Here is a 14761-nt window from a genome sequence, read left to right on the forward strand (position 1 = left end):
AACAAATCCCCTTAAACCACAGGAAGTATAATATTTAGAGTCTCTTATTTATAATACGTACTCCGTTTTCAAAATATTGCCCTCCCTGCTCTTCGTCAGCTGGTAGTATTGGGTGAGCTTCTGCATCAGTGATTACATATTGAGCTTTGAAACTGATTTCTCTGATCTTGAGATGTGAAGATTCAGGACATTCCCTATGCCTTCTCAACATAAATCTACAGTCACCAAGAGCAAGAATATGGGATCAAGAATATTGTAAGGAGTGAGACACTTCATGTCCAGATCATCAAGCAGAAATAAATGAATTGGTCTGCATTCTACAGGATAAACTCAGTGAGTTCCTGTAATCCATGATAAAAGTTGAGTCTTTGTTATCAAATACAGATCCTGTGTAAAGAGTTTGGTCAGTGCTAAGTCTGGATTACTGTAATGTATACTCGAGGGAGTTATCCTTGGAAAACCCATGGCTTATATGGAATGTGGTCACCCAGTGGTCACCCAGTTAAGGCCTGATTCAAAATTCATCAATAGGAGTCTTTCTACTGGCTTTGGATCAGGCCCTTACTTAATGGTGTTCTTCTTATGGAGCATAACTCCTGTGCTTTGTATACTACACTGGTTGCCCATTTGTTCTGAGGGCAGAATCCTATAAAGCTCTGTGTAAAGTCCAGTTTTATAAAGTCCTGTGTAGTTTGGCTTCCTTAGAGCTTGACTTTTTTTTTTTTAAATATCTCATAGAGCTGGAAGGGACCTTGAAAAGTCATTGAGTCCAGTCCCCTGCCTTCACAGCAGGACCAAGTACTGTCCCTGACAGATTTTTGCCCCAGATCCCGAAAGAGCCCCCTCAAGGATTGAACTCACAACCCTAGGTTTAGCAGGCCAATGCTCAAACCACTGAGCTATTCCTCCTCCCTTTCTACCACTTAAGTCAATGGGAGTATTGCCATTAGTTTCAGTGAGTAAGATGCATCCCTAGAGACCACCTGTCCAAACATGCACTGGAATCAGGGCCGCCCAGAGGATTCAGGGGGCCTGGGGTCTTCGGCGGCAGGGGGTCCCCGCCGCCGAATTGCTGCCGAAGACCTGGCACTTCGGCGGCGGGTCCCGGGGCGGAAGGACCCCCCCACTGCGGGTCTTCAGGGCACTTCGGCGGCGGGTCCCGGAGCGGAAGGACCCCCCGCCGCCGAAGACCCGGAACGGAAGAAGTTCGGGGGGCCCGGGCCCTGCGACAGTTTTCCGGGGGCCCCGGAGCGAGTGAAGGACCCTGCTCCAGGGGCCCCGAAAAACTCTCGTGGGAGCCCCTGCGGGGCCTGGGGCAAATTGCCCCACTTGTCCCCCCCTTTGGGCAGCCCTGCCTGGAATACCCTTGCTAAAAGTCCCCCAGTGGGCAAGGAGCAAGACATTCTCAGAGGGAGAGCCTAAAGACTGGAATTTGCTTCCCCGTTGTTTCCAAAAAGCTTAAATTTGTTGTCCTTTAGGAAATGCTGCATTGCTTATCTATTTGCTCAGGCTTTTCCATAGTATGCATCCTGCAGAGTAGATTGGCGGGAGAGGGAATTATTTTTGAGTTAACTTTTGTCAATTCTATTTTTAATTTATGATTGTTAACTTCTATAAACACATGCATATTTTATAAATCAATCAATAAACGAATGATTAAAATTTAGACCAGAGCTGTTCCTTTATGCACTCCTGAAGCATGAGTTCGGATGTCCTTTATAGTTGTATCCCAGCTAGTGTAAATGTGGATGACATTCTTAATCGTATAAACATGTGATTGTGTTTAAAACACCTACTAAAATAATAGCCTTAGCTGTGAGTTTCACAGGTTAATTATGTATTGTGTTAAAAAAGCATTTCCTTTTATTAATCATTTTAAATTTGTTGCTTTTGAATTTACTCCCTTTGCCTAATTAGATTCTGTCATTCGCACACTTTAATTAACCAGAAAGCTTGCTGTTGAGCAATGTAAGATTTCCTGCCTCTTAATATCTGGCAGCATTTCCAGCCTCTGCCAATGCAGGAAAAGAAAGAACAGGACTGGGAATCAAACTTGGGGTCTCCCATACAATAGAACATAGTACAGTCATTAGCCACATGGCTGGAGCATCATTTAAATTGAAGATCAGTTTTGCACAATACAGATGTAACAGCTACATCTGGCAATGCCAAATCTATATTGTGAATCTTATTTATTACATTTGGTAAGGGAACTGTAATGGAATGGGAAAACTGCAGTTAAAAACTGAAGATAGTGTCCGCTCAGTCACAGTGATGGGGTTATTTGAAAGTAAGAAATCTGAATTTAAGAAGACGTAAATTCTCCAGAAATCGCCAACAGCAAACAAAACAGATGGATAATAAAGCTCCTTACCAATCACTGAAGCAGTAAACTGTGACACTGGAAATCTGCCAATGCCTTTATCCCAGTTCTCATGAATGAATCTTTGACATTTTATGATGCCCATTTAAGGTAGCCTAGACTGACTGGATTATTTGTTCATGATGTTTTACCTTTTCACAAGTTTGTCTCTGGCTTTGTACTTGAAAAAGCCTGCAGTTATTTTCAACTTTCTAGGACTATTAACCATCTTAATAGCACTCCTGCTCTTTTGAATCATTATGCTCTGCAGCAGTGCAAGGACTCTATTCTGTCGATACCGTTTTGTATTTTATCTACACAGCTCACAGTAGTTCCTTGAATCAAATGAGAAAAAGAGAACTGCTGTTATCTATACAAGGCAGAACTGGATGGGGGAACTTATGGTATTGCTCTGATTGGTGTATTTTTGTACGTGCTTAAAGCCTAATAGTGAGCTGTTGAGTGCCCTCAACTCTCATTCAATTTGCCAATGAAGTCATTTGGAATTCAGAAAGCTCAGCATCTCACAATAGGTACTCAGCACCTCACACAGTTGGGCCTCTAATTACTCAAACATCACATACAAATATATTTCTGGTAGATGCCTATTCATGTAGAATTGACTAGGCTGTGGGCCAGAAATATGTTCTGAGTTACATACCCTGTAACTTCAGTTGGGTTGCATGGGGTTCTAGTCATATTGGTCCCTTGCTGTAAAATTCTCCATGAGGTTGACGCTTCTTAGTGTAGGTTACGTTTGAGTTATTAGGTTTCTACAACAATACAACAGAAATAGTTAGGGCAACACCACAAGCCTGCTATCAAATTGAAACCCAATAGCAGTTGGGTGCTTCACCCTCTTAGGGCTTGTCTACACTACCGCGCAGGGTCAATCTAAGATACGCAACTTCAGCTACGTGAATAGTGTAGCTGAAGGTCGATGTACTTAGATCTACTTACCGCAGTGTCTTAACTGTGGTAAGTCGACAGCTGACGCTCCCCTGTCGACTCCACTTGCGCTTCTCGTTCTGGTGGAGTACCAGAGTCGACGGGAGAGCGCTCAGCAGTCGATTTATAGACGTGATAAATCGACCCCCGCTGGATTGATCGCCGCCCGCCGATTCGGCGAGTAGTGTAGACAAGCCCTAGACTCCTTCAGAAAACCAGGTTTTCTTGCCCAGTAGGGTAAGTTTGCATGTGTGAAATTGTGTCATAAAAGTTTTTACATCAACAAAGATAGTAGTGATCACGCCTCTGAAACCTGGGCCCTCTTGTCATTATTTTCAAAATTGCCCTCCACCTCCTGCTGCTCTCTTAAATGCTTTTCTCAGTTGTAATCCACATTGCCTCCTCCCTTCTTTCTGGGGCTGCTGTGGAGAGTTAAGGCTGCTGCTGGGCCTTTTTCAGTTGGAGATTTAAAGCGCTCTGGCTAAGAGCTTCTAACTAGGCTAAAAATACTGAGTGATGTGCAGGGGGGAGGATAAATCTTTTGTAGGAGGCTTGAGGGTAACCTCCCATGGTCTTTTTATTGAAATGCCTGCTGTTTTTGGTACAGTTCAAGTTCAAGTCAAGTCAACATTGGCAGGGATGACAGCAGTAATCAGAGAAGGGGTTAACTATATGGGTAACACTGAGCACTGGGCTCCACTGGTTCACCAGCAATAAAGCAGCCTGGGATTCGTGCATCCCCCAGGCCCCTGGGTCAATGGGGCTCCTTTGGAGCACGACGAGCAACTTAAAGTTGCTCTCTCCCAGAAGAACCCTTGAGGAGAAAGGACAGCAGTGCAAACGTTAGCTGTCTTTCCTTGAAATATATGTTGAGTTACACTCATGTAATAAATTGCAGGGCCAAGTGGTAAACTCCATTCACCTTGGACCGCTTCACCTCCATCAAGCCCATTAGACCACAGCTCTATAGGAGAAACAATATTCAGTCCTGCACCAAGGACAGGTTTTGTAAAGGGGGTTGTGTTGTACAAAGACAACCAAACTGGATCTGTCAGCCAGGAAGAGAGGATGTGGCCCTACCTGGCCAAAGATCACCTCCACCCAGTCACAGCAAGCACAGCAAAAATCCCCTTAGGGTCCTGTTCTCTCTCCCACCCCTCTCAACCAGGCCTCTGCAAGGGTAACTGCAACCCCTTTCTAGGATAGTTGTGACAATTTGGGTAATCTGTCTGTGTACAACCTATGAATTCCAGTTTGATTTTATAAACTGCCTGCGCCTTTATATTTTCTGACTGTCTTTTACTGTGTACTGCCTAGCACTACTTGTGCTAAGGAGCCAGGGGAGTGGTGCTGACATGTCTATTCACGAATAGGCCAATTGTTATAGTCTATCAGGACCTAAATAGATCTTACCCAGAGAGTAACTCCTGCCTAGATTAAGCCAGTTTTCTCCAATTTCTCTGCAGGGCGCTGGAATTTGGAGAGTGGAAAATCCTCAAACAAAAGAACTAAGAGACCAGTTGTTAGCATTGGGTCTTTATCACAGAACCTGAGGGTATGTCTAGGGGCTCAGGCTTATGGCTGAAAAAGTGCTGTGAAGACGCTGGGGCTCAGGATCCAGACTGAGCTCTGGGACCCGGTGAGGGTCCCAAAATTCAAGCTCCAGGCCACGCCCAGATATCTACACAATTTTTAGCCCTGCACCTCAAACCCCTGTGAGCCCAAGTCAGCTGACCCAGGCCAGCCACAGGACTTTTAGCCTTGTCTAGACACAGCCTGAGAGACTTGGAAGGAATTCAGAGGGACACTCAGAGACAAAAGAAGCGGGGGCTGGAGAGAGGAACAGAGGGGTATGCTTTTGTAGCAGAGGGGTCCTTTTAACTGCAAAACCAGCCACAGAAGAAGAAACCTGACTGCAGCGAGAGGAGAGAGTGAATGAGTGAGCAAGTGTCAGAGAAGCCACATGCTGGAGGGGTATCCTGGACTCCTTAGAGGACTTGGCCTAATTCCAAAGTATGCTCTAGAGTGGTGAGGAAACTAGGCAGGGAACAGTATATAGGCATTTTATTGTTTGTCTAGATCTGTATATTTCTCGTGCTAGCTAAAGTAAAAAAGTTGATTGTTTTTTGGAACCTTACAAAGCCTGTGGGTCTCTTTGTGTCCACACTGTCCCATGTCCCTGAAGAGGTGAACTGTAAACTCAGAGTGCCCACAAGCCTGGCATTCTGGGAAAGCGTGTACTTAAACTATTGGGGAGATTAGCGGATCAGCACAGGCCCTGGTGGCCTAAGCCAGCTGGGCTGTGAGGCCCTATTTCCACAAAAGGGTACCAGACAGAGAGCCTGTGCTTACAAATTGTGTCAGGGAGGCCAGGGAAAGAGACAGTGCTGCAGCCTGCATAGACCATGGGAAGCTTAAGAGTACACTGTGTGGTGGGACCCAAACCCAGCAATCTGGTGAGTGTCCAGCTCGGGGGAGCTCTACTAGGGCTGTGACAATAGTAACACTCCAAACAGAAGCTTCTTTCCCCAAAACTACATGCTGATGCTCCAAGACAAAACGTACAAACAGCATTCTTTCCCTGTGGTTCCCCTGTAGTCCTAGCTCAAAGGGTGAGACAGGAATGGAATCAGCAGACTAGTGCACATGAGTTGGAGGCACTGGGGAGTGGTTTCTAGGTACTTTGAATTAGTTTTGGAATGTCTTTTAATCTAACAACTTTGTATCAGTTGTAGGTTATGCCCAGTAACTGTAAACCACACTTCATGTTTCGTCAAATTATGCATATTTTTTGGTATTTATTTATCATTAATGTGCATGAAATTCTCTATTTCTTTTTTCTAACCAACCTTCAGGTATCTCAATGCCAGTACCTGTGCTTGGACTACAAGATGATTCCAAAGTGTTCAAGAAAGGTAGCTGCCTGCTGGCTGATGAGAGCTTTGTCTTAATAGGCTCTTTTGTGGCGTTCTTCATTCCTTTAACCATCATGGTGGTCACCTATTTTTTAACTATAAAATCACTTCAGAAAGAAGCTACCTTATGCATTAATGACCTTGGCACAAAGACCAAGTTTGCTTCATTTAGTTTTCTCCCTCAAAGTTCTCTGTCATCAGAGAAACTCTTTCAACGCTCTTTGAACAGAGAGCTGGGGAATTCAGGAAGGAGGACTATGCAGTCAATCAGTAATGAACAAAAAGCTTCCAAGGTTCTTGGTATCGTCTTCTTTCTGTTTGTTGTGATGTGGTGCCCGTTTTTCATCACCAATGTGATGGCAGTCATTTGCAAGAAATCCTGCAATGAAGAAGTCATTGGAGGACTGCTTAATGTATTTGTCTGGATTGGCTACCTTTCTTCAGCTGTCAACCCATTAGTATACACACTGTTCAATAAAACCTACCGTTCTGCTTTCTCACGTTATATTCAGTGTCGATACAAGGAGGAGAAGAAGCCTTTACAGCTGATTTTAGTGAACACCATACCTGCTTTAGCATATAACTCCAGCCAACTCCAGCTAGCACAAATGAAGAGTTTAAAAAAAGAGGCTAAAATGATGGCCAAGGATTATTCTATGGTTACAATCGGAATACATCCTTTAGATAGTACCTCAAAGGGCAGTATTAGCCCAGTCAGTGAAAAGGTTAGCTGTGTGTGACTCTGCTAGCCTGTCAACAGCTGCTATGGCAACCAATGGTATGTACTCAGAAAACTTCATCTAACTCTGAGAAGCTTTGATAGCTTAGGAAAATTAGCCCTGTCTTCAATAGCATCACATACTCATGTTATCCAGTTGATGACAAACAGGGTTAAAATGCTATCAAATGTGCATTTTTTTCATACAGTATTTCAGCTGTTTTAAGCACAGGCTTTATTAAACTTATTTTTTTAGTATCCTAAATAATATATTTCTTAAAGAAAAATGCAATTTATTGTATTATTATACCATGGGCTGTGAAGAAATTAATGTGTTTCTTTTCCTTCTGCAAATGAAAACAAAGCTATTGTTTGGTTTACTTGCTGGTTACGTTTGAATTAATTTGTCTTGCTACAATGTAATTTTATTATCATTAACTGAATGAGCACTTTACAGGAGTTTACAGGAAAAGAAAACATCAGTTAATTTATGGATATATATTTAAAATAAAATAAATATTAAACAAAATGCTATGAAAACCTGTATAGATCAACTATGTGAAAAATTTGGTGTTTTTATGGATATTTTTCCTTTCCAATTACAATTCCGGAATGTTGTTGGGTTTTCTGCCATTTGTTCTGTACTTCAAGTTAGTTCTCTTCAAAAGTAAATTAAATTTGAATGTTCCTTTGTCACTACAAACATTATTGAGCTCTATTTTCTATTTCATTTTACCCCTATTCTGAATGTTTCACGTGCACTGGTTTAGACTTTAAAATATACTGTTACAAAAAGCCTCTATTGAGCTTGGTTCTCGACTACATTATACTGATTTTACAACAGTGTAAGTGAGGTAACAGGGTGGAAAATCAGGCCCAATACTGCTAAATAATTTCAGGCTTAATCCTGTTGACATTTCTCTTTACAGCTCCCATAGGTTTCAAATAGAATTAATTTCAATGGGAGTTCTGCATGAGTAAGGAGTGGGCTTTAATAGAATATCTTTCCGCATTTCTGCTTGATTAGAAAGGACATTATTATGGTATTTTCCTTGTTTTGTTTTAATGTTTCTATACTGAGAATAATTAGAAGACTGAAAAAGAAGTATTGTTTTTTCTTACTAGAATTTGGTTTTCCTCCATTACATATACAAACTATTTTGCTGCTGTTAGAGGGTTGCTCAGGAATGCTGGGCTGCTTGCATTATTTGGCTACAATCTTAATGAGGGATGCCTGGGCAGATCCTTACATTTTATAGATTCATAGATTCTAGGACTGGAAGGGACCTCGAGAGGTCATCGAGTCCAGTCCCCTGCCCGCATGGCAGGACCAAATACTGTCTTTTTGTGGAGGCCCACTGAAAATAATGAGATTCTGCAAATGGTGTAGGGTTCTACCTGCACAGATTAATGGCAGGATAGTTAGATTATTTTAAAAAGCATCAAATATTTTACTTTGATAAAAAGGCCTAATCATGCAAACATTTACTACTAGGTATAGCATGTATTTCCATTGAAGCCAGGAGGATTCTGTGTGGGAGTAAAATTATAGCTGTTGCTACTATCTGGAAGATTGCATCCAAATATTAGACACTTACATGGACTTTACAAACAGGTATAAGAAAAGCAAGGTAAAGTCCAGTTTTAGAGCCTATCAACTGAAAATAAAGGGTCACTATTTGGTCAAAAGTTATGAGCCAAACTCTACTGTCTTCATTAAGTCACTGAGTTTCACCAGTATAAGGAGTGAGTAAATACTGAGTGAGGAATTTAGCATTTGGCCCCAAACCAAATTCCCTTAGATGATGACAAATGAAACAATGTTAAAAATCTAATTTAGTGCCTATTGCGGCCTTGCACCACCTGCACAGTGGATGAGTCATAGGAGCCTTCCCTGGTGCAAAGAACAAGTCACATTGCAGTCTGCACCGACTTCAGTGCAATCATTACTCACCACTAGTGCATACCTAGGAGATCTGAGCCATGGTGTTTACCTGAACCACAATATTTTCTGAAGCTCCTGAGTGGGCGAGTGCTTCTGCATACAAACTCCACCACTGGGCTGTGCTTTACAGACATAACTGTGCATTTAATTTCCACTGATTATACTGTTTATTTATTTTCTGCATTTTATTCAGCTTGGCCAACAAAAGCAGACTCCCAATTTCTAGAAAATTTCATTTTCTGTCTCTAACAACACTAGTACAATGTTGCATTGCTCAGGTTGAAAACTGAAGGGAAATGTTGCAGTCTAAACAAGTGATTTTAATTAATTGTTTTACATTTCATTAAAGGATGCCTATTAATATACGATTCTTTAAAACTTATTAAAATAAAACCTATATTTTAGACCTATGCTACCTGACAGTGTCCTTTTTATTAATTAATATAGGTAATAGAGAATTTACTTTTCCATTGGAAAGCAATGTATAAGACATGGAGATATATATACACACACACGATTTTTAATGTCATTAGCTCTGAGATAGTTGTTTATGCAAGGAGAACAACAGCTTTAGTCCAAGAAGCCTCTTTAAACAAAGATGATGGAATGCATAACAGACAAAGATGAATGTCTCTGGCTCTTCATAAATATCTTAGACAATTTGATTGCTACAGTACCTGATCCTGCAGCCTTACTCTGGCAACATTCCCATAGACTTCAATGAGCTTTGCCTGAATAAGGACAACAGTCCCCTACTTTGCAGTAATAGATTTGCGAGACAGTTAATAAATAGATATCAACTAAGAGATAAATGTTATTGTTGGTAGACATCAGGGTTTAGCAATTTCAAGACCAGAATTTATAGTGCCTTGCTGATATCTAGGCACCGTTTGAACTGAAATACCATACTGCTTACTAGGGCTGGTGGGGGAAAATTATTCCACTTCATGAAAAAAATTGAGATTTTGACATTTGTTTTGGTTCCACATCAGAGAAAAATGAGACCTTGTGACATCAGAGCTTGTGACATTTTTCTTGAAAAAAATGAGAGCTATCACCCCCGGTTAACTCAACTGTCAGGGCTCTCACCTGGGATGTGGGAGACCCAATTTCAAGTCTCTGTGCTCTGAATCAGCAGGCTGTTGGCTATTCTTGGGTGGGGTCTCTCTCTCTCTCTCTCTTCCACCCTGGATCTGAGAAACATTTACAAGCTAACAGCATTTTTGATGGAAAAAAACTTTCATCTAAAATGTTTCAACCAGCCTCTGCTGTTTAATAACTTTTCAACAGCCTCTGAAAAATGTTCAGTGACTTTAAGCTTCTGTCATAGAATATTTCCTTAGTTTGTGGCTACTGTGCACATTTTTATATACATTAGGGCAAAAAAATCCTCCATTTCTATCCCATTCATGCAATCATGTACTGTATGTATGTAATTGGTGCCTAATGGTAAGATGCATTCTATTTTGAATACATAACAAATATGTTTATGTAAATACACACAAGAGAAAAATGTTTGTTGTATTTTGAAAACTTTAAATGTGAAATTGTGCTTTAATGTTTAATTGTTTTCTTAAATCCCACTGCTAGCCAAGCAGATTAAAGCACTCAAATGCCATCAGTTCCTTTATAAATTGGAAGTTTGTCTTAAGTTATTGGGGGGTTTTGTTTGTTTGTTTTGGTAAATTTTAGGAGAACTATATTTGCTGAAGGCTAAAAAAATATTAAAGTGTCTTGTTAGAGTCAGACAAAGCAGAACAGCACCTTAAGGAATGTTATGACCTTAATAAACACATGGAAATTATGATCATTCTACCTTTCCACTGAATGTATTTCCCTACAACAAAAATGTATTTTCTTTGGATAGGCAATATATATCTGACTGTAAATATTTCAGTTCCAGCAACAGGCTACTTACAATATTAATCAGCCTATCAAACTCATTTGACTCAGGGGAGTGTTATAAAGGTAAGATTACTAAGTGCCATAATAAACTACAATATAAGGGCAGTTCACATATACATACACTTTACTTAAACTGCATGACCACAGCGCCATCTCTTGGTAGTTTTTTTAAAGTGAATATTATCATAAGAAATCAAAATGTGTTGTGTCATTTAATGCTTTTTTTCCTGCCATTTGCATAAAATAAGCAACTTCCTAAAACATCAAACTTTTAATTGTTCTGTACAGTACATATGATTTTATTAACAACTGTAATGTGTGTTAAAGTAGGATGGTTGTGAATAAAGTCCCCTCTCAAAACCCAGTGGTAATCGCATGAGCTTCATCAGGCTTTGTAATGTGCAGCTAAAATATATATAGCCTCATATTATTCACAAATTATCAAATTAAGGAAAAAAGGCTCCTTTACTCATTGACCAGTGAGGCACCACTGGGCTAACTGTATCTGATGAAAACCCCGGTTCCAAAAATCATCCCATACAATCCTACTTGTTCGTACTAAGATATTATAGCATCTCTATGTTGGACAGATTCTACTTTCACTTACTCCAGTTTCACACCAATGTAATTCCATTGACCTCAGTGGTATTACTCCTGATTTACACTGCTGTAAGTGAGTCAAGAATGAGACCCAGTACCTATATGTTCACATATCCATTCTGATTTCCATTACTGCAGCTCAATTTCAAAGTCTTTCAAGCCAGTCGTATCATCATCTTCATTATTTATGTTACAATTCTGCCTAGAAATGCCAGTTGGGACCAAGGTCTTAAACAAATCCTGCTTGTTCACACTATAAACAGTCTGCAGTTTTGTGAAACAAAAGGGTTCTGGTTTAACAGAAACAGAGTCAGCACTAGGCACAACCAGACTAAGCAATTGCATAGGGCCCTGTGAGCAGCTCAAGGGAGCCTCCCATTCACTTTTTATTATGTGTTGGGGGCAAAATATTCCTGCTTAGGACCCCCAATAGGGTAGCACCACCTCTGAACAGAAGGAAACTAAAGTAGACAATTCAATAAGCAGTTGTAGTTCAAAATAATAGAATCCAAAATCTGAATGAAGACTGCAGTCTTGAATTGTTGCTTTCTGCATGGATAAGGAGTTTACTCTTCAATAAGTACAATCACCAGGTATTATTTTGCAACTAATTCATCACTGAAAAATTCATATGCACAGTATTCTACAATTCAACAAATGGACAAGAATACAGGTATTTGGCTTTTTCAGTCACTAATAAAAATCAGCTTTTACAGTCCAGCAGCATGGGTTCATTATAATGAACACGGGTGTAGTTAAATTCCATTTAGAATTAAGTAAAAGTCCCAGACTGTTTCAATTTTATGCAAAGTGCATATTGCAACTCCAGTATCAGTGAATGTTTACATACAGTTCCGTAGTTCTGTGGGGGTGTGGGAAGAGTGAGATAAAGACTGCTTTACTGTAAGAAGTAGTCATGGTACCAGAATTCCTCTGTGTTTTTCTGAAAGCGCCTTCATTGAGTTAACACTTATTATGTAGTTTGCCCTAATTGTTAAAAGAGATTTCATCTGGTTCATCCATCTGGCCGTTCCAGCTGTAAAACAAGAGAAGATGTCTGGTCTGCAAGTTTATCACTGCATGATTTGAGGGGACAATTGAATTTTTGAACTGCTGAAAATATGGCATATATTTGGCAGGTTTCTGTGCTGCAGTGATGTTCTTTGGGGTGTATAACCAATTTGTTACAGTGCTTACCATATGGCACATAACTATAGATGACTTTAGTATTGGCATTATGGATCTTCCAAACAGAACAAGATTCCAGGAACAAGTACTTTAAGGTGTGCTTCAACCTCATTCTATTTGACACTAATATTGCTACTTTAGTCACAGCCATTTTACCAGAGAGGCCTTTATTTCACCTGAGACTGTAAACTGTTATAACAATGATTCTAACACAGCATGATAAATTATGTCCAAAAATTTATTAATTCAATAAAATCTTTACATACTTCAGTATGACCAGGAATCTTAAATTCATAGATTCTAAGGCCAGAAAGGACCAAATATAATGAAAAGTTGAGGGGCCAGATTCTTTCATTTGAACTCAATGGGACCACTCGCATGTAAAGTTATGCTTAAGTATTTGCAGGGTTGGAGCCTTTCACTTGTGAAAATCAGGAGTAACTCCATTTAAGTCATTGGGGTTACATCAGTGTAAAACTATTTCTAGACTAGGAAATTGCATCATGTTTAAAAATGTGTTAATTAACATGTTTTAATTAGACAAGGTGAGTGAGATATTATCTTTTAGCTGACCAACTGCTGGTTGTGAAAGAGACAAGCTTTGGAGCTTACACAGAGCTCTTCTTCTGAGACCTGGGTAAGCTCGAAAGCTTGTCTCTTTCACCAACAGAAGTTGGTCCAGTAAAAGATATTACCTCAGCCACCTTGTCTCTCTCACATCCTGGAACCAACAAGCCTCCAACAACAATACAAACAACAATGTTTTAACTAGCAATTTTGTAATACTAGTAGAGGCACTCAGGGGAGTATGGGAACTACTCTGCATGTGCCCATTGGGGCAATAATCACCCAAAGGAGACAAGAAGGGATGAAGAAGAAGTAGGACATGGCCCTGTCTCCCCTCCACACCAGGTGACAGAACCTGTGGCAGTCGAGAGAGGAGTAAATTGCACCATTCTACAGGATGGTTCAGCATATATGTTTAGGCTCTGGGGTGGAAGTGGGGCAAAGGGAGATTAGACAACTATTAATATTTATTAGGGCTGTCGATTAATCGCAGTTAACTCACATGATTAACTCAAAAAAATCAGTTGCGATTAAAAGAATTAATCTTGATTAATCACAGTTTTAATCGCACTGTTAAACAATAATAGAATACCAATTGAAATGTATTAAATATTTTTGGATATTTTTCTACATTTTCAAATATATTTATTTCAATTACAACAGAGAATACAAAGTGTACAGTGCTCACTTTATATTATTTTTATTACAAATATTTGCACTAAAAATGATAAACAAAAGAAATATTTTTTTCAATTCACCTCATACAAGTACTGTAGTGCAATCTCTTTATCGTGAAAGTCATAACTTAGAAATGTAGATTTTTTTGTTACATAACTGCACTCAAAAACAAAACAATGTAAAACGTTAGCGCCTACAAGGTCCAATCAGTCCTACTTCTTGTTCAGCCAATCGCTAAGACAAATAAGTTTATTTACATTTATGGGAGATAATGCTGTCTGCTTCTTATTTACAATGTCACCTGAAAGTTAGAACAGGAGTTCACACAGCACTTTTGTAGCTGGCATTGCAAGGTATTTGCATGCCAGCATAGGCAGCGTGTCTAATAGGCAGGGGAAGGCTATGCCTCCCCAAAGAGCCCCTCGTGGCCCTGCCCACACTCCTTCCAGAGGCTCCCTCCTCTCTTGCTGGTAGTTGGACCCAGCCCAGGCAGGCTGCTCCCCCTGCTCTTAGAACCTCGCTACGCCACTAAGCTGGGGCTGACCAGTGCTGAGGGGGACCCCGGCACTGGGGTCATACCGGCCAGCACTCCAGGGCTGGAGAGTGAAGGGGGCTGCCCGCAACCCGCCCGGTGCTTCGGGGCTGGGGGCCGCACATGGTCTGGTGCTCCGAGGCTGGGGAGGGTTGCCCTTGCACCTGCCCGGTGCTCTGGGGGGGCTGGGTCATGTGCCGTCTGCCGACCAAGTGCTCTGGGGGGGCCGCCTGCCACCCGGTGCCCCACGGCTGAAGCTGCCCGTCCACTCACCCAATGCTCCAGGGCTGGTGCTCCCGCCCGGTGCTCTACGGTGTGTGTGTGTGGGGGGGCTGCCTGCCTGCCCAGTGCTGCTCTGGGGGGGCCACGCACCGCCCAGTGCTCTGGGGGGCTAGGCCATGTG

The 14761-nt window shown here is 41.1% G+C and overlaps 1 protein-coding gene across 1 annotated transcript in view; it reads left to right on the forward strand.

The window, feature by feature from the left end:
* Positions 1–6965, forward strand: part of LOC112104303 (5-hydroxytryptamine receptor 2A) — a 48008-nt gene extending 41043 nt beyond the window's left edge. Inside the window, exon 3 of the mRNA XM_024196534.1 lies at positions 6166–6965. Coding sequence (XP_024052302.1) covers positions 6166–6965 — 800 coding nt within the window. The remainder of the gene's footprint in view (positions 1–6165) is intronic.
* Positions 6966–14761: the final 7796 nt, after the last annotated feature.

The sequence above is a fragment of the Terrapene carolina genome, unplaced genomic scaffold (assembly GCF_002925995.2).
Source record: "Terrapene carolina triunguis isolate 2854851 unplaced genomic scaffold, T_m_triunguis-2.0 Scaffold18, whole genome shotgun sequence".
In the NCBI taxonomy this organism is placed as follows: Eukaryota; Metazoa; Chordata; order Testudines; family Emydidae; genus Terrapene; species Terrapene triunguis.